This window comes from Loxodonta africana, chromosome 9 (assembly GCF_030014295.1).
Source record: "Loxodonta africana isolate mLoxAfr1 chromosome 9, mLoxAfr1.hap2, whole genome shotgun sequence".
NCBI lineage: Eukaryota > Metazoa > Chordata > Mammalia > Proboscidea > Elephantidae > Loxodonta > Loxodonta africana.
Genome location: NC_087350.1, coordinates 54123412 through 54143716, shown reverse-complemented (window position 1 = coordinate 54143716; position 20305 = coordinate 54123412). Strand labels below are relative to the sequence as shown.

Below are 20305 nucleotides of genomic sequence, written 5' to 3'. Positions count from 1 at the left end.
CAGAAAATTCAAGACAGATGAAGAAACACGGCTACACACAGAGGCAGAGATAGAGATTGAGAGAGAAAGAGAGAAGCAGAGATACAGAGACCAAGACTGAGAGATAAAGACAGAAAAAGAAGGACAGGGCCATAAAGACTGAGCTAGGTAGATGGGGCAGAAAAGCCAAGGACAGTAAGTTCTGCTCCCTGGGGGCCATGTCAGGCCCTGTTTCTCCCTGCAAGTTGCCAGAATCTGGTGGCCCCTCTTCTGCCCATCAAATTTCCTCTGTCACTGGAACCCTCCTTGGCCCCCAATCTAAATTTCCTCCAGACCTCACCCCCCTGGGAGTAGTATGTCAGAGCTGAGGTTCCTCACAGGCCTAAGATCTCTGTGGCTTTATGGCCTTGGGATTTCATTAAAAGATTATGGGTAGATGGTGGGGAGTCATGAATGAATGAAGGCTCTTTCCTCTAGGAGGATGTGGTCAGAGTTAGGAGAAGTGCAAAGAGGCAAAAAGTTGAAAGAAAAATTTCTCAATCTTTATTTATATTCAGTATTTACTCCATGGGAACCCTGGTGGCGTAGTGCTTAAGGAACTGCTCTTGCTAACCAAAAGGTTGGCAGTTCGACTCCACCAGGCGCTCCTTGGAAACCCCATGGGACAGTTTTATTGTGTCCTATAGGGTCATTATGAGTCAGAATTGACTTGATGGCAACGGATTTGGTTTTTTGTTTTTATTAACTCCATGTCTCACTATTTAGGGAATGATAGGAAACCTGGTAAGCAGGGGGTTTTGGAGGCAGGTATTTAGTGTTAGAAGAAAAGAGGAGATTCAATGGGAGAAAAACTGAGCTGGGTAGGGGTGGGTTTCATTGAGTTAGATTATGTTGGGTTGGGTTGAGTGTAGTTAGTCTGGTTTGGGTGGAGTAGAGTACAGTTATGTTAGAGTGGGTTGGGATGAATTAAGATGAGTTTGACTCAATTGATTGGAGTTGGTGGGTTGAGCTGGTTTGATTTCAATTGAATTTAGTAGAGTTGAGCTGAGTTGCATCGTGTTGAGATGGATTGTATTGGGTTGAGCTGAGTAGAGCCGAGTTTAACTGAGTTGGTTTAAGTTGGGTTTGGGTGGGTTAAATGGAAATGAGTTGATTTAGGCTGACTTGGGTTGAATATCGGAGATTTGAGCTGAGTTAGATTGTGTTCAATGAAGTTGGATGTAATTGAATGGAGTCAAATTGGATTTGAGTTGTACTGAGTGGAGTTGGATTGATTTGCATATTATTTAGGAGAGTTGGGTTGTATTTGGTTGAGTTGAATTAGGTTGGAATGGTCTAGATAAGAAAGTTAACGGACTCCAAGTAGACAGGAATAAGGAGGAGCCCAGATCCAGGGAAGCCATGCCTCAGAAAGGTGAAGTGAGATCTCAATAAGGAGAGACTTGGTAAGGGAAGATGTTCAAGGCTGAGACCTAAAGAGATCCTGTGAGTCTGAGAGGGTTTGACATATACATGATCTATCTTAGTATTTGTCTTTTTTTCGCTATACATTTCCATTGGTAACAAAGGCTGCGATTTGCATCTTGGCACATGAAGAAGGGAATACCAGAATCTTATTGTGTGTGTGTGTGTAATTTGAAAAAACAAAAACAAACAAACAAAAAAGCAAAACCCTAAGGTGATTCCTAAATGCTTCTCAATCTGGGGCATAGCCCCAGTTGAGAACTTCTGTTCCATAGAATCTTCTTCACTCCTGCAGAGAAGGAGTCCTGTTCAGGCGAACCCCTGGCAATTTTCTAAAGGGAGTGAGGTGGAAGAGCAAACACCAGAAGATTTTGTACTCAGTCTTTTAGGCCAAACTCTTGGCTAGCAGCTTTTGACAGAAAGGGAAAGTAATAATTATTAAGCACCTATGTGTCAAGGGTTTCCACATCCATTGTTTTATTAAATCTTCACGAAATCCTTCTATTTTACAGTGCAGAGACTATGGTCCAAGGAATTTAAGCAACATCATCAAGGTCACACAGCTAGTGTGACGTAAAGTCAGGTCTGTATGTCTCTAAAGTCCATGCTCTTTCCTTTATGCCAAGAAAGCAAGAAACCAACCAACCAACCAACCAACCAACCAACCAACCAACCAACCAACCAACCAACCAACCAACCAACCAACCAACCAAAATGTCCTGGATGGACAAAGCAGGTGAGAGGAGGTGACAAACTAGAGCAGGGATGGGGTGATCTATCAGGGAAGTGAGGTTGAGGGTCAGAGGAGGTTGGGTTTGGGGTGGAGAGACAGGTTAGGTTGAAGGGTCAGAGAAGAGGTGAGAACATGAAGGCATGAGCAGCCCAGGAACACCACGTTAATCAAGGCCTAATCATGGAACCCACAACCTCAACTAGGCAGCAGGTCCAGGTCTTGGTCCTTGGTAAATGGAATCCTTCTAAAAACTCCAATCAACGCCTCTTCCTCCCCTTTTCATTGTTTTGCTAGCCACAAGCTTGTTTTGAGCAACATTTTTCAGGAAGTCATAGCAGGTAGTGTCTCCATCCACTGAACTAGCTCAAGCTACACCTTGAAGCATGCGTGGACTGAAGAGATCACGTCCTTCAACCCACCCTGGACCCAACTGTCACTGGAAAGAGCAATATTTCCCAGCCCATGATTTTACCCAGTTACATCTTAGAAGCTAGGGGTCCCACTACACACACATCCGGCGGAAGATGACTTAATAATCGGACCTCCAAGCGTGGACATGGGAGAGCTCAGGGTGGAGAGTTGCGGGTACCAAACCCAACCCCAAATGCCATTGGAAATAAAAAGCTCCCCAACCCCCTCACAAAGTGAGCACGTGGCCTTATGGTTGCTAGACCCCACGTTACTCCTAGTCTGCACAGACTAACAAATTTCCACTTTCTGTTTCCCTTGCAACTGGTGGTATGGCATCCGTCTTCTTTTGATCGGCTGATAGGACAAGAACCCTCGTTTGGTTACACTTTTAAGGATCCAAGGCAGGTACAGTCCAGCAAGGAGGTTTCCAATGCCTCCTTCCCCTTTGTCTTCTGTTCCTCTGCAGAGGAACAACTTCTGGGAGCTCCTTGAAAGCAGAGGTCTCTAGCAGCCTGCCTAGAGGTTGAACAAGATACTATCTCATAAATATTTGTAGGATGGGTAGAACGGACTGGAAAGGACCCACAGAGCAGTGTGGACATTTCTGTATGCTGGGTGTTGTGCTCTGAGGAGACGCCCAGCTCCTGTCCTGGGGTGGTCTGGGGGAGAAGTTTTGGTTAGGGTACCCTGGAGTGCCCACAGAGCAGGGCTCCCCTCCTCAGAGAGTAGGAGGCTGTGGGCAGGCAGCTGACCAGCCCTCACTCAGCACCCAGTTCTCTCTTGTGGTCCGGTGGTCTGGGTGGGTGGCTGGGCCTCCTTCCTACCCTGGTGACTCACATGCACGCATGCACACACACCCCACAGACCACAGGGCAACCCCATGAAAGAACTCAGGGTAGATGGATGGGAGACAGACTTTCCCTGCCCAGGCTCTCTGAGAGGTTGGGATCCCTGCAGCTCCTTCATTCACTGGTTCACTCTTTGCTTAAAAATGCTTATTTGCAGGGGACAGAAGGAGCAGAGAAGCCAAAGTCTGTGATTCTGGAGCTGCAGCTGAACAACCAGAGAACTCTAACCAAGTCACCTCACCTCTCTGAGCCTGAGTTTCCTCATCCGTAAAATGTGCATAAAGTTCCCTTACGAAGTAATGGAGTTAGATGAGATAAAAAAAAAAAGAAAGTATCTGTAAACTGTAAACTCCTTTTTATATTTGTGTATATATGTGTATATGGGTAAATGGTAGTCGTTCATTCATTTACTCGTTTATTTAATAAACAAGAATGTAGTGTTTATTAAGCATCAGGCAATGTTCTAAGCATTTTACAAGAATTAACTCATTTAACCCTCAAAACTACCCTATGAGGATGGTACTAGTATTGTCCTCATTTTATAGATGAGTAAGCTGAGGCACAGAGGGGTTACATAATTTGCTCAAGGTCATATAGCCAGTAAGTGGTAGAGCTGGGATTTGAACTTAGTCCTATTTGACTCCAGATTCATTCATTCAAACATTTATTAAGTGCCTTCTCTATGTCAGGTCCTGTACCAATAGAGAGGAAGAAGACCTGGTCAGTATGGTGCTGTAGTTCTCATCCAGGGGCAGACGTAACTTCCTGGGAGGACAGGTTGGAAATTCATGATTGCTGTCATCATGACTGGGCCTACTGTTAGATAGTTAAGCTTCTGCTGTTCCTGCCCTGTGTGGGACAGTCCTACATAATATGCCAATAGCATTCCATTGAGAAACCATTCAAGAAAATGGCACAGGCTTTGGAGTCTTTCAGACCTGGGTTGAATCCTGGCTGTGTGACCTTGGGCAAGTCACTTTACCTCTCTGAGCCTCAACCTCTACCTCTGAAAAACATAGTCAGAGAGATTATTTATGCAAAGTTCCTGGCAGTGTCCAGCATGCCTTGGTTGCTCAAGCAAACACCAGGAAGTACAGAGGAGAAGCAACTTTGGCTTCCAGCATCCCTCCAAAGCCTTACACTGGCCCTTTGGGGATGCTATAAGCAGGCTAGGCTATGGGCATACAGGAGGTCTGTCACCAACATCACCCTTCCCTCTTCTCTCCATCTAGGCCTAGAAAGTCTCCCTTGCTCACCAGCTCTGAGCCTCAGATAAGCCACTTCACCTCTCTGAGCCTTGGCTTCCTTGTCTGTCAAATGAAGAGACGGAGTGCTGGTGGACACCTGTGGTTTCTGCCTGCCCTGCATTCCTTCCAGTTTTCTTTCAGGGAGCATTCCTCTCCCACTCTCAGTTCACGTGGACACGTGGTCTAGAGCTGGCCAATCAGAACCAGGTTTTCCATCTTCCTGCTCAAAGCAGTCCCTTCAGGGATGGGCACATGAGCTAAACCAGAGCAATCAGAGCAGTCTCAGGAGCTTTTCTTGCACTGCCAGGAAAGAGAGGTTCCCTTTTCATAGGAGATGGGGACATTGGGACAGTGTCAGCCTGAAGCTGCCTGAGACCCCTGTAATGTCACTTAGGGAGCACCTGCCTGAGAAGGAAGCCAACAAGAGGAAAAGTGAAAGAGAGACTGTAAGTCCTGGATGCAGTATACCTATCCCTGGATTTTCAATTTAGGCATCACTACTTTCCCTTCTTTTGCTAAAAACAGTTGGAATTGAGTGTCACTTGTATTGGAAAGAGGAGCCCTGGTGGCGCAGTGGTTAAAGCACTTGGCTGCTAACCAAAAGGTCGATAGTTGGAACCCACCAGCTGCTCCGTGGCAGAAAGATGTGGCAGTCTGCTTCGGTAAAGGTTTACAGCTTTGGAAACCCTATGGGGGCAGTTCTACTCTGTCCTGTAGGGTTGCTATGAGCTGCGATTGACTACATGGCAGTGAGTTTGGATTAATTTTTTGTAATGGAAAGAATCCTGACTTACTCAGGGGCTAAAAACATCTACTTCAAGGGTTGCTGTGTGGATCAAAGAAGATGATGTAAGGGAAAGTGTTTTTGTAAACCGTATATGACTGGATGATGGTAAGTTATTAACGAGGTATTATTGCAGGAATGCACTTTCCATGCCGTATGGGAGTCAGTCCCGTTCTATCTGGAAGGCTCAGGACTTTTACCGGCTCTTGCATGAGAGCTGAAGTCCTCCTCCCCCTTTCCCGTAATCCATGACATCAAAACACCAGCCTTTCCCCTTTCCCTTGAGACTTAGCAGGGCCAAAGCAACAGCCTTTGTTGTTTTTCTTTTTTTCTCTCCCCTACCAAGGGTTGAAGGAAGGGATCCATCCTTATCATTCAGAGGCACCAACTCCCTCTCCTAAATCAGGCTGAGAAGGAACCAGCCAGCTCTAACCTCCTCCTGGTTGTTTTTCTTTCCCATCCCAATTTATTTTTGTTCTCCCTTTACCCTTTACCTCAGAAGCCATTTGATGAACTGTCGTGTGCCACCTGAGCCTCCCGTAAAAACAAAACAGGCTTTCCTGTAAAAAAAAAAAAAAAAAAAATTGGAGATGCAATTCTTGTCGCCTATATTTTTAGTCTTTTAGCGCAGGTTTTCAAAGAATAAGGTGTCCTTGGATTGGGGCAGCATTGTTTCTTGCACAACTTTGTTCCATGATTATCATTTGACAAGAGGCCATAAGACACAGAGGAATAGTCTCTGGTTTGTCCCTGAGAGTCAGCAGCTATAGGACCTTGGACAACTCCCTGCCTAGCTCTGAGTCTCTGATTCTCCCCTGGCACCCAAGGGGGGCTGGATTGGACCATCTCTTAGGGAGCTCCTGGCTCTGACCTGCTGTGGTCCTTCAATTCCCAGGCCCTATCCAGGGACTTCAGTCTCTGGGTGGTGCAAATGGTTAACACACTCAGTTACTAACAGAAAGGTTGGAAGTTCAAGTCTACCCAGAGGCACTCTGGAAGAAAGGCCTGGAGATCTACTTCCAAAAAATCAGCCATTGAAGGAAAACCCTGCAGAACGCTGTTCTACTCTGACACACATGAGGGCCCCATAAGTCAGAATTGGCTCAACAGCAGCCGAGTGGTTATCCAGGGACGAGGAATGTCTGCTCTCCTATGGTGCATACTTGTTCCTGGATTCTCTGGAGAAGCCACACATTGGAAACCACAGCCGACACCAGAAGAGACTCTATCTGGAGTTTGGCAGACACTGGAGATTGCCTGGCCCAGCCTCCATTTCCAACTCTCTGTCCCTTGTCTGCCTATTCCAAAAACTAATTTCCCAACCTCCTTCACAGCCAAGTGAGGCCATGGGACACGGTTCCGGCGGAAGAGGTGTAAGTGGAAAAGGCCTGGTGCTGCCTCTTCCCTTTCCTCCTCTTTCCTGCCTGGAACACAGGTATGATGTGCTAAGCAAGAGGATGCAATGCGTTCTGAGGATGCTGGACCAGAAAGGCAGAAAAAGTCTGGACTCCTGGCAGCATCATTGAGCAGCTACACCAGACCTGGGAAGCTTACCTCTGGACTTCTGGTTGTTTGAAAGAAAGAATGCCCCCACCCATTCTTTTGTTTGGGGCTGTTGTGATATGCAGCCAAATGCACCCCTGATACGTTAGGCTAGCACTTGCCTGCACCCATTTTCCTTTAAACTCTATGTGTCTAGTTCAAGTTTTTCTAGATCTAGGATCACAGTGAACAGTACTGAATTATAATAATTCCACCAGTAATTAGCATTTGCCAAATGCCTCCTCTGTGCCAGGAATTGAGCTAAGTGATTTTATCCTCACAACAGTCCTAGGAAATAAGTCTTATTATTATCCTCATTTTCATATGAGGAAACTGAGGCTCAGAGAGGACAAATGAGAGGCTCAGGGTCACACAGCTAGAATATTGTGACTGGGCTCCAAAACTCTACCTCCCCACATTCAGCACATCTAATTCAAGATGGTTACGGTAGGGAAACTGAGGTCCAAGAGGGAGGGTGACTTGCCAAAGGTTGCACAATAATTCAGGAGGATTGTGTTACTAGAAATCAGACCTTCTGTGTCCCCATTCCAGAGCTCTTTCCATGACACCCTGCTGATCAGTGAATGAAGCGGCTGGAAGGCCAGGGTAAGGTCTGGGCACACTCGGAGCAATTGAAGGATTCTGAACAGAATCAAGAGGGTATTTCACACGCCAAAGAAGGCCCATGAAGACAGTTCCTCTTCCTTCAACTATATTTAGTATGGCTAGAAGAGGGGGATGAGGGGACTGAGACTTTCACCCCTAGCAACTTCCTGAGCAATTATCATCCCTTAGCCAGAAAATGGCTCTACTTCCTCCGTCACAGGCGGCTGGGTCCCCAGATCGCAAGAACTGATACCTGATGCTCGGCAGATTACGCTGATGGTGGGAGTGGGCTGGGAAGGATGCCAGTGGTGTGACTGATCAGATGGCGCCTGTACCGATCAGATGGCTAGCTGCCTACGGGCGAGGTCTGTAGGGCAGGGGACCCTGCAGTGGAAACTCCTCACAGAAGCTTGGGGACTCTCCACTCGCCAGCATCCTGCTTGTTTATCTGCCTACTTGGCCTGGGGTTTCGGTCTTTGGAAGTTGTAGGGTTTGGGACCTAAGACAGTCAGGGATGACGTGGTGCAGGGAGTTAAACTTGTAGATGTTGAAACTAGAGAGACCAGGGTTCAAATCCCAGCTCTACCACCTACTGGCCTGTGACTGTTAGCAAGTCAGTTTTCCTGTTTACAAAAATGGGGACAAGAAGAGAGCCTATCTTACAGGGCTCTTACGGGGTATAAAGGTGATGATGTTCCAAAACCCCTTAGGGCAATGCCTGCCGGGTAGTAAGTGCCCCAGAAAGGGTCGCTCCTCCTGTTCCTCCTCACTGCATGATGTAGGGCAATCTATGAGCTTCAGTTTCCTATTTTGCATAGTGAGGACGATGATACCTTCCTTCTGGAATTGTTGAGAGGATTTCAATGAGAAAGGGATGTAAAAACATTTTGTGACTCTCAGTTCTTAGCTTCTCAGCTGAACTGTGTTGCTCAAACTGGAGCCCTCTTCCCCAACAGACAACCACCACCCAATAGTGAATTTTGATCCCTCCTAACTCCAAGCACTGCCTGGCCGTGCTGGGGCTTAGGTATGTTGCACCTGGTATTCCAGAACAAGGAGGTTGGGCCTTGAAAGCTAACCCTTACTGGGTGTGCAAACTTGGATCAATCATTTCAGCTCTCTGGGCCCCAGTTTCCTTGTCAGGAAAATATAAAATAATACTGACTTCATAGACAATTATATGTGATAGTGCAGGTAAGGCACATAGTACTCTGTCTGGCACATAGTAAGCATTCAATAAATAGTAGTAATTGTTATTACTTTCAATGCCCAACCCTAGCCTGGTACTGAGTAGGTAAAGAGGAGGAGGGAGACAGAGCTTTGCATGAAGCCCGCCTGCTTGGGTAGGAAACGGAAGGGAGGGCAGGTAGAGAAATGCCATCGAGTGCCTAGTGGATACTGGGCATGCTCACATAGACCATCATATTCTGTCCTCACAATAAGTCTTGTAAGAATGGAATAATTAGCCTCATTTACAGATGGGGAAATGGAGGTCCCAGAAGGGCAGTTGGCTGCCTAAGGTCACACTAAGAGTTGGTGGGAGTGGGCCTGGGGGTTGGAATTTGAAGAAATGTTGGGTTGATTCCAGAGCTTTCCTGCTGGGCTGGGAAGCTGCCTGCAGAGGTGGGGCAGGGTGGGGTTGTGCCCATGAGTGATTCAGGTAAGAGTCAGCTCTGGATTTCCAAATAGTGGGTGAGGCTTAGCAAGGGTGAAACATGTCTACAGGCATTAAAATCCAGGCCCCAGCAAGGGCCTCTGGCAGGGTGGGCAGGAGGATATATGATTGGTGTGGAGCCAGAGGTAGGGGTATGCAGAGAGAGAAACCTCACTCCAAGTCCTAGGCCACCTTAGCTGGGAGGGGCTCAGGGCCTGGGGTGGATCTGGACCTGTTGGGGTATTGGGGGTGCTGGTCAATAGACCCCCTGTGGAAACCAAGGCAGGGTGCTGACTATTTTGGCGGTAGTCACAGCAGATGGATGGGTTGGCAGTCATGTTGATGAGGCTGGCAGGGACCCTCACTCACTCATAGATGGTTCGTATTTTTTCATCCATTCAGTAACCCCCCCAGACACACATCCATTTCTTTCAATCAACTGACATTTGCTGGATGTCTTCTATATACTGGATCTTTTGCTTGGCTCTGGGCATACAAGAGTGCCCAAGAGGCTCATGGCCTAACCAGGTAGAGATCGGGGGTAGTACAGCCCAGTGCGGTACCTGTAACCAGAGGAGACATGAGGAGGTGGCTTCTCTTGCTTGATGAGTAGAAGTTCACTGTCCTGGGGATTGGGAAATCTCCCTATACATGTAAACCACAGACTTTGGAGGGGAGGAAGGTGACTCTGTGCTGTGGCCTCTTTTTCCTGGACTGAGACAAGGGCAAGGACCTCTTCCAAGTGTATCCAGTGGCATGCTGGACCCCTCCCCTGAGATTGCCCAATACGACCAGCCCAAATCTGAATACCACTTACCCCTAACCTGCTCCATTCCCTAGGTCCTCCCTGGGTATTAGCGCCAGGCTCAGAAACCTGAGGATCCTTCTCTACACCTCTGCTTCTCTGAAGGTCCAGTGCCAATCAGTCCCAAGCCCTGGCACTTCTGTCAGTGTTTCTCTCTGTTCCACCTAGGTTCCCCTCCGTGTGGCCTCTTGGTCTGAACCCTGTCCCTGGAGGGTTACACCGGCACTGTCTGCTACCTTGGCCGCTGGCCTCTTCTTCCTTCAGCCATCCAAGATCTCCAGTGAGGTCACAGAGCCTGATCATAGCCAGGGCTCAGTCACTACCTCTCAGAACTGGACCTGCTGTCAGAGGCTGCCTGATTTAACCTTTCTTATTGTTCACATGGGGAAACAGAGGCCCAGCATGGTCGAGAGACTTATCTAAGGTCATACCATGGAAGAATTGAGATTTGAACTCAGTTTTCTTGACTTCCAGGCTAAAGCTCTTTCCTGAAACACCGGAGTCACACACGCATTTGTTTATTTGGGTACCAGGTGGGGTGGTTTGGGAATAAAGAGTCAGCAGGAGGTACAGGCTTGGTAACTTCTTGGGCCCAGGACCTGAAGGGAGGGAGAGGCTGGGAGTGGAAGATGGGGCCTAGTTCAAGTTCCTCTCTCCTTTCTTCATTGCCAGAAAGCCCTCTTTTCTTTGGGTAACTAGACTCCCAAATCCTCAACTTGACACCATCCCTTTTGCTGATAATCCCATTACTCATGTCTCCTTGCCCTGTCAGGGTAGCTACTGAGAGGGCTGCGGATCTGCGGTGATGGGGAGGGCTACGCTGGCCCCACTCCCTTCCCGGATCTGCCCTGGCTCGCTTCTGTCTCCTGGGAAAGCTGGCTTTTGTCCCAGTGGAGCATGGGAACAGCTCACTTGGATGGGGAGGGAGGAAGGGTCTTCCAGCAGGTCTCACCTGTCTCAACTCTCCCACCTGGCGTGGTTCCCACACTTGGAGACTCCATGTGACCTTGGGGCCCATCCCTTCTTCCTTCTAGGCTCAGTTTTCCCAGCTGTAAAAAAAGAGGAGCTGGATGCTAGGATTCTGTAAATTAGGCCAGTGGATGTGAGCCAGCAAGACCATTGACACTGGACAGTCCTGGACTCTAAGAAAGAGCTTTGAGAAAAATGCCTACCAATAATTGAGCACCTATGTGCTAGACACTGCATCTGGAGATTTGTGTGCATTATCTTTATTGAATCTTACAACAACCTTCTGGGATGAGTCTTATTATTTACTCCATTTTGTAGATGAGAATACTGGGACCAGAAAGGGTTAGTACCTTGCCCAAGGTGACACAGCTAGGAAGCTGCAGAGTCTGAACTTGAACTCAGATCTCTCAGACTTGAAGTCTATGCTTTGAATTTCTGCCAATAGAAGCTCTTGCAGACATCTGTGGCACCACAGGGCAGAGGCCAGCCTGCTGGGAAAGTCAGTCCTCCCTGTGGAGCTGTCTGAGGGGTAGTGCGTTCCCCATGCAGGAAATCATGTGAAGGCCAGGCCGCTCTGCCACTTTTCTAGCTCTAGGAGGGGGTGTGCTTCTCTGGGGGTCAGGATGTGTGGTTCAGACCAGCCGCTTGCAGCCTGAGATACTCTCAGTTCTGCCCCTGAGCACTGGGTGACCTCAGCGTTGGCATTAAGTTTCTGAGCCTCAGTTTCCTGTCTACCAAATGGACACAATTACGGCCCCATAGGGCTTTAAAAGCTCCAGCGCCTCAGGAATTCCGGGCAAATAACCTCCTTCTCGGCCATCATACAATAATTAATAAAAAGTCCTGGCTGGGGCGGGTGCAGAGGAAGTGGGCGGTGGCCGAGGTGACAGCTGGAGGGGAGGGGGTGGAGTCAGGGGATGGGTGGGGAAGGGGCGGGCCAGGCCGGCCAATGCACCGAGCGGTGTTAGAGACGCATCCTCAGAGCCCACAGTCTGCGTCCAGCACCCATCAGTCAGCTGCCCCTGCACCATGAGCCGTGAGTCTGGCCCGGGTGCCCCGTGCGCCCAGGAATCTTCTTTGCCTCCTGACGGAGCCTTGAATGCCAGGCTCAGCCTCTCGTCTCTCTCTCTCCCTCTGCAGGGCGCAGTCTCTCGCTCCGGTTCCCGCTGCTCCTGTTGCTGCTGCCGACGCCCCCGGTCCTCGCGGCTGCCTCCCGGGCCCCCGCGCCGGGTAGGCGGGCCCCCTTCCTGCGCACGGGGAATCTCCCGGCGCCTCGCCACTGTCCAGCTCCATTCCCTCCTTTCCCCGCCAGCGGGCCTAGCTTCCCCTTTCAGCCCGCGGTCCCTGGGGGGTGGGAGTGAGGGTAGGAAAGGGGCTGCGGCAGTTAAGGTGTTGGTCTCCAAGCCTCTCAAGGGGTGTGGTCTTTGGTAGGGGGCTACTGGGTTCTTTTTTTCGGAGGAGCAGCAGATGGAGATCTCGTGCCTGCTGGGGGAGAACGGACTGCCTGTGCCAGGCCCCTCACCTTTTCTGGGCCCCTAGCTGTCCAAACCTTCTCCACCTCAACAACCCTGCTGTTTCTGTGGGGGCTTCTTTCGGAGGAAGCTGGGGGCTGGAGCGGGGGGAGGCTCCAGGGGAAAGCAGACTAGAGAATGAGATCCCTTTCTCCAACCCCTAATTTTCTGGGAACCCATCCTGACTTCCAATCTCAGTGGAGAAGGTCTCCCCTGTTGAGGACTCCGACTACACCTGCCATTCTGGGAAGACCGGAGGTGGAAATACGTTTACTGAGCTGGGCTACTCCCCTGAAGTTTAATCCTCACCTGTGAGGTCTCCATTGTGCAGACGAGGAAAGTGAGGCACAGAGAGGTGCGGTGAAGCCCCTAAGCTCACAGTGTTCATGGTAGGGATAGCATTTGAAACCTCTGCAAGGTTTTTCCACCTGGTGGAAGACTTGAACTCGGAAGAGTTTCCACCATTCCACCCTCAATGAACCCTGGGCCCTTCGAGTTTCATCACCTTGACAATGATGGGGAAAGTTGGAGCCTGTAAAATTCCGCCCTTTCCCACACAATGCATGTCAGGTTCCAGGTGAAGGAATTCCCTCCTCACTGAGTTAGCCTCCCTCCTCCAGCTGACTGCTTCTCTCTCTGTCTCTCTCTCTCTGTGTAGGGGAGTGGGTAAGTAGAGGGGCGACCTGCACACAGCTTCCACTGCCTGTGTGACCTATCCATCTCTGGGTCTCCATTTCCTGCCTGTAAAATGGGGGCAAGGGAAGAGGGGTGGGAGAGGGGCTCTGAGCTTCATGCTGTGATGCTGTAGGGATTTGGGCTCCAGAGGAGCAAGGAAAGATATCCATGTGACTGCAAATCAGACCAGGCCTCCTGGAGGAGAGGGTTTAAGTGGGTGGCATTTGGGGAAGCCAAGGAGATGATGGAGGGTTTGGGTATGTGCAGGCCTAGTTTGTGGGAAGAAGAGGAGGAGGACTCACATGGCCAGCATTTTACAGTTGTCAAAGCAAGGCTGTGAGCATCTGCTTCTTTGATGCTCACAAGAGCCCTGCCAGGGAGATGGGGCCTCTGATGCCCAAAGGGATGAGCCTGCCTGTCTAAGACCCTGCAGTGAGCTAGGGACAGAGCCAGGCTGACCAAGCTGCCCCAGTCACCCATCTTGTCAGCCCTTGGATCAGCCTGGCACTTCCTCTGAGGCCCCATCCTGCTGTATCCAGGCCTCACATACTTTGGACATGTTATCAGGAGGGATCAGTCCGTGAAGAAGGGCGTCATGCTTGGTAAAGTAGAGGGTCAGTGAAAAAGAGGAAGACCCTCAATGAGATGGATTGACATGGTGGCTGCAACAATGGGCTCATGCATAATAGCGACTGTGAGAACGGTACAGGATTTTGAGAATGGTACATAGGGTCGCTAAGAGTTGGAACTGACTCGACGGCGCCTAACAACAACAATAGGGCACACAGGGCCTGCCCTGTCTGGCTTCCTTTTTCTATTCATGAGCACACAGTGACCTGTGATCTGTGTCATTTTGCTTTTTGCCCTTTCTACTTACCTTTATATCATAAGTGTTTAAATGGAATTGTTTTTTCCAGTCCACAAACATTCCTGAGGGCTTGCTTTGTGCCAGACTCAGGCTGGGTCCTGGACACACAGAGAGGGGAGGAGCTCACAGTTTGACGAGGGAGACAGAAATGCCAGCAGACTGTCATCCAAAGAGACCAGGGCCATGACTGAGGGGAGCACAGGGATTTGTGGAGCTCAGGGGAGAGAGCAGTTACCTCTCAGTGTGAGAACTGAGGTAATGACATTTGAACTGGACTCTGAAGGAGATGTGGGCACAAGGAGAAGGTTCTTTCTGGTAGAAACAACGGCACGAGCTTGGGGGTAGTAGGATATGAGGCTGCAGTGACCTGCAGCTGCTGGACAAGGAGGACCTTTGAATGCAAGAGTGAGGAGCTCAGACTTCGGCCTGAGGGTGTTGGGGAGCAGGAGAGTGAGAGTAGATGGATGACTTAGGGGGATGAGGCTGGAGGCTGGGAAACCAGTAAGGAAGCTGCTGCAAGGATCAAGGACAGATCGAATAACAAGTGAGATTAGGGCCAGAGGGTTTGGGCTGCTGTCATATATTAAGTCTGTGACGAAGTGAGGCCCAGGTTGCCTGAACCTTTGCCGTGGGAAGCCAAAGCCTGTGCCTTGGCCCCCACTGGGGCAGCTGAAGCCCACCCACCAGGAGATGAGGACGGCAGGGAGGAGATGGAGTACAGCTTGGAGGTCAAGTCCATACCAGGGAATCCTTGATGCCCAGGTTCACCTCTGTTAGCCCCTGGACTTGGCCTAGCACCATCTCCCTGGGCCAGGGATGGGGCATGACCTGGAGACACAGCTCCCTCTGTGCCAGGTAAGGGGCCTGAGGCCAGACCCTGGCTCATGTGGCAGGGACCCAGCCTGCACCAAGGCCTCTCTGCGCTAGCCGCCTACTGCCTTCTGTTTCCAGCACCAGCCAGACCTGTGGGCTGAGAGGGGGCTTCCTCTCCAGCTGGCATCTTCCAGCGGCTGGGCCTAGCCGTCCAGGCCTGGTGTGGGAGTGCCTGGCCTCTGGCCGCCTACCCTTCTGGGTGCATAAACTGGGGCCCTGGCCTGGCAAGTCAGGGTCCTTTGTGCACTCTTTGGCTATCAGGCCACTTCAGCTTCTCTAAATATTATTCTTAGGGGATTTCAGTCCAGCCACTTTGATGGCCCTTCTCGCTGCCTGCCGCCTTCGCGTCCTGGAGGCCTTGGTGTTCCCCATACTGTGCCTCACCCCAGTCATGCTCAGCCCTGAGTATCGCGCTCCAACTCCTGGGCTGGGGAGCTTTTCCTTGCCTGAATCCTTGGAAAGGGTTCTAGAGCCAGGCTGTCCTGGACTGTCCACGTCTGTGCAAAGGTGGACTAGTTGCCTGGCCTTTAGGCCTATGGGCCTCATGTGTAGTATGGGTGTGCTGATCACCTCCTACCCTGGGTTGTCTTGGGGACTTACTGAGAGCAAGCTGTAAAGTTCTCTGCTAAGATATACCGGAAAATGGAGACCAGAGGGTGGAAGAGACTTGCTCAAGGACATGCAGCCAGTAAGGTGGATTTTCATTAATAGTTGAGCCCAAACCATTTGTGTCACCCAGAGACCCTAGTAGGCACTCAGGGAAGATGTATCAGTGATGTGGATGGAGCAGATGGACTTGAAGGAGGCCTTCTGCTCTGAGGTTCTGTTCCCCCTTCTCTGCTAAGGGTGGAGCTGGTCTATCCTTCGCAATAATTTGTATCAATATGACTCTACCCTACCAGCACCCGATCAGCAGAGACCTTGCTCTCAGTAAGTCCCCAAGACAACCCGGGGCGGGAGGGTGATCAGCACACCCATACTACACATGAGGCCCATAGACCTAAAGGCCAGGCAACTAGTCCACCTTTGCACAGACGTGGACAGTCCAGGACAGCCTGGCTCTAGAACCCTTTCCAAGGATTCAGGCAAGGAAAAGCTCCCCAGCCCAGGAGTTGGAGCGCGATACTCAGGGCTGAGCATGACTGGGGTGAGGCACAGCATGGGGAACACCAAGTCCTCCAGGACGCGAAGGTGGCGAGCAGTGAGAAGGGCCATCAAAGTGGCTGGACTGAAATCCCCTAAGAAAATGAAAATCCACCCAGTGGTTCCGCAGAAGAAAGTCCTGGGAATTTACTTTTTTTTTACGATTACAGCCTTTGAAAACTCTGAAATATGTGTGGTTGCTATGAGTTGGCATCGATTCAACGGCAATGAGTTTTTTTTTTTTCTTTTTGGTTAAAAGCACCTACTTGATGCCTGGCCTTGTGCTGGATTCTGGGACTCAGGATGAATTAGACCTGGTGCCCACATCTCTCCAGTTCCCTTTCCTGATGGTTTATTATACAGGCGTGTCCTCCACTGAGCACAGAACTGGGCTGGCATGAAAGCATGTGGGATTTAGGTTAGACTGAAGGAATGACTTCCAGTACAAATAGTTCCTAAGATTCTGGTTGTGGAAGGGGATGGTGATCCCTCTTGGGTCCTAGTTTTATTCATTCATGGTTTTCAGGTCCATTTTGAAGGAATGGCGATAGACATACTTCACCTGGGGTCTTTTTCAACCTGTGGGTTCTGGTGATTCTCCCTCCTCATCCCGTCTCTGGATCCAGGCCTGGAGCTCCTCCAGGAAGTGGGAAAGGTAGGGGAAGAGAAGCGGTTTCAAGTCTTGGCTCTGCCACTTCGGAGCAGTGGGGATTGGGCAAGTCTCTTGCCTTCCCTGAGCCTCGTATTCCTCATCTGCGCCATGGGGATTCTAGTGTACCACTCCTAGGGAGCGCGGGGCAGGTAAATCAATGGAAGGTATAAAGGTCCCAGACTCAGTGAGCGAGAGTCCTGGCTTCCTGGTCCAGCTGTGGTCAAGCTCATCCTTTGGGAAGCGGCGCCCAGTCTCCTCTCTGCCCCCCTGGTACCCCTGGGGCCTTAGCAGCAGCTGGTGTTCTGTGGAGAAGCTTTCCTGTCCTGGGGCAGCTGGTGTTTATGGAAAAAACGTGGGGGAGGAGGGAGGGAAAGCTGGACTGCTGGTCTGGGAGGGAGGAGCCTCTGCTCAGCATACAGCTTCTCTTGGAAGGAGGGGATGTGGGCAGCAGCTCCAACGTCTGGCACTTCTCTTCTCTATGTGCTGCCTACTGGTGCAGAACTCTAGAGTGACGGCAGGAGGGCTTCAAGCTAGATTTCAGATCCAACTGCGGAGGGCTGGGAAGATAAGCGAGTATCTTTGGCTAAGCTGAAAGTGACCAGTTTCCTTATTTCATTTTATTCAACAAATATTTATGGACCTCTGGTCACCACATGTGAGTCCCTTAGGCAGCTGGATATCTCCAAGACTTGGGTGGAGGTTGTTGGTCAGTAGACACAAAGAGCCCCACTTGGGTATACAGCCTGTGTTAGGGGGAGGAGAAAGGCAGGGAAGGCATGGCCGCTTCCTTGGGAACTTATGGTGAAGAACAGGCTGCATTGGACTCTGTAGCCAGGGCTAGGGAGAGCTGAAGAGTTAGAGTGTGGATATTTAGGGAAGGCTTTCTGGTCAAGGCAAGGCGTGGGCTCAGTCAGGAGGGTCAGGTAGGTTTGGAGGAAATTTATTGGGGAGGGACAGCAGCCTGGTTAAAAGATGAAGACCTTTCAGCCTTGAGGTTAAGGGAAGGGACTGTTACAGAATGTTTGAGCTGGAAGGACTGTTTTTTGAACATTTTTATTGTGCTTTAAGTGAAAGCCTACATAGTAAATTAGGTTCCCATTCAATAATCATACACAAATTCTTCTGGGACATTGGTTGCAATTCCCTCAATGTTTCTACCCTGGGTTCCCTGTTTCTGTTCCTCCGGTTTCCCTGCCCCTTCCTGCCTTCTTATCTTTACTTTTGGGCAAATGTTGTCGTTTTGGTCTTGTATAGTTGGTTGTTCTAAGGAGCACATTACTCATGGGTGTTATTGTTCATTTTGTAGGCCTGTCTGTTATTTGGCTGAAAGGTGAGCTCCTTGAGTGGCTTCAGTTCCATATCAGAAGGGTGTCTTAGAGCGTTAGTCTCGGTGGTTCCTCTGGTCTCTATCAGATCAGTAAGTCTAGTCTTTTTTATGAATTTTGTTCCACATTTTTCTCCTGCTCTAACCAGGAGCTTCTATTGTGCTCCTGGTCAGAGTGATTGGCAGTGGTAGCCGGGCACAACCTACCTATTCTGGTCTTAGTCTACTGGATGCTGTGGTTCATATGGACCATTAGTCCTTTTGACTAATTGCTTCCTCGAGTCTTTGGTTTTCTTCGCTCTCCTTTGCTCCAGATGGGAAGAGACCAATAGTTGTATCTTAGATGGCTGCTCACAAGCTTTTTAAAAAAAATTTTATTGGGGTTTAAGTGAAAGTTTACAAATCAAGTCAGTCTCATACAAAAATTTGTATATACCTTGCTATATATTCCTAGTTGTTCTCCCCCTGGTAAGACAGCACACTCCTTCTCTCCACTCTCTATTTTTGTGTCCATTCAGCCAGCTTCTGACCCCCTCTGACCTCTCATCTCACCTCCAGACAGGAGCTGCCCACATAGTCTCATGTATCTACTTGATCCAAGAAGCTTACTTCTCAACAGTATCATTTTCTATCCCATCGTCCAGTCCAATTCCTGTCTGAAGAGTTGGCTTTGGGAATGGTTCCTGTCTTGGGTTAACCAGAAGGTCAGGGGATGATGACCTCCAGGGTCCTTCTAGTCTCAGTCAGACCATTAAGCCTGGTCTTTTTATGAGAATTTGAGGTCTGCACCCCACTGCTCTCCTGCTCCCTCAGGGGTTCTCTGTTGTGTTCCCTGTTAGGGAAGCCATTGGTTGTAGCCAGGTACCATCCAGTTCTTCTGGTCTCCGGTTGATGTAGCCTCTGGTTTATGTGGCCCTTTTTGTCTCTTGGGCTCATAATTACCTTGTGTCTTTGATGTTCTTCATTCTCCTTTGCTCCAGGTGGGTTGAGACTAATTGATGCATTTTCGATGGCCGCTTGCTAGCCTTTAAGACCCCAGATGCCACTCTCCAAAGTGGGATGCAGAATGTTTTCTTAATGGATTTTATTATGCCAATTGACCTAGATGTCCCCGGAAACCATGGTCCCCAAACCTCCACCCCTGCTACGCTGGCCTTCGAAGCACTCAGCTTATTCAGAAAACTTCTTTTCTCTTGGTTTAGTCCAGTTGAACTCACAAGCTTTTAAAACCCCAGACGCTACTCACCACAGTAGGGTGTAGAACATTATCTTTATGAACTATGTTATGCCAATTGACCTCAGTGTCCCCTGAGATTAAGGTCCTTAGCCTTCGATCCCAGTATCTCAGTCCTGGGAGTAGAAGGACCTTTTAAGATCTCTTTGAGGTCCCTACTATGGTATTGTTATTGTTGGGTGACCTTGAGTTCATTCTGACTCATAGCCACCCCATGTGACAGATTAGAACTGCCCCCATAGGGTTTTCTAGGCTGTAATCTTTATGGACGCAGCTTGCCAGGTCTTTCTCCCATGGAGCCATTGGGTGTGTTTGAACTGCCAATCTTACAGTTAGTAGCCCAGCTCTTAACTGTTGTAAGCAGGAGGGACCAAAGGAGTAGAGCTCAAGGTAAAGAATCCTTTCTTTGATGGGCTAGATCCTTGAGCCTGCTGGGGAGATGATCCTGAGTCTCCTTGGCATTTCTGGGCTTGAGGGAGGGAGAGGGAGGGGTCCCTAGGTCCTGGCTGCCAGGTCTGCCTGTGTCAGCCTGATAAGGCCTTTTTGTCCAACTTCCTTCCCGTTGGCCTCTCCTTCCTACATTCCTGCCAGGGCCACACAATGCCCATCGTGGGACTGTGGGGAGTCACCAAGGCTTAAGCAAAAGTATTTGCATGATTCTTGCAATTTTTGTTTCTTTTCAGGGGTGTGTGTCTGTGTGCTTGCGTGTGTGTGAAGGGGTGGTGCTGGGGGCCCTCCCTGATGTTGGGGCTGGGAGGACCCTGATGTCCAGGCCAAGCCCCACCCTATGAAGTAAGGAGACTGAGGCCCAGGGAGTCAGGCCTTGCCCAAGGTCATGCCCTCAGATCATGGGTCCCTGAGATGGCTGATCGTATCATCCCATCCTCCCCCCTTTTGCTACCCTCTTGATCACCAATAATCAGTTGTACAGAGAATAAAAGTTCCCTGTGATGTTGGCTCTCAGCCCAGATAAGGAAGTATGT

At 49.7% G+C, this 20305-nt stretch overlaps 1 protein-coding gene across 2 annotated transcripts in view; it reads left to right on the top strand.

Moving 5' to 3' along the window:
* The first annotated feature begins 12036 nt into the window (after positions 1-12036).
* PTGS1 (prostaglandin-endoperoxide synthase 1) overlaps positions 12037-20305 on the top strand; it is a 39942-nt gene continuing 31673 nt past the window's right edge. The window contains exons 1-2 of one of the 2 annotated variants that reach the window (XM_003407491.2): positions 12037-12078; positions 12183-12272. In XM_003407491.2, coding sequence (XP_003407539.1) covers positions 12072-12078; positions 12183-12272 — 97 coding nt within the window. In that variant the 5' untranslated portion in view covers positions 12037-12071. Of the gene's footprint in view, positions 12079-12182; positions 12273-16653; positions 16768-20305 lie in introns of those variants that run through there. The other variant, XM_010587660.2, reaches the window with a different exon arrangement.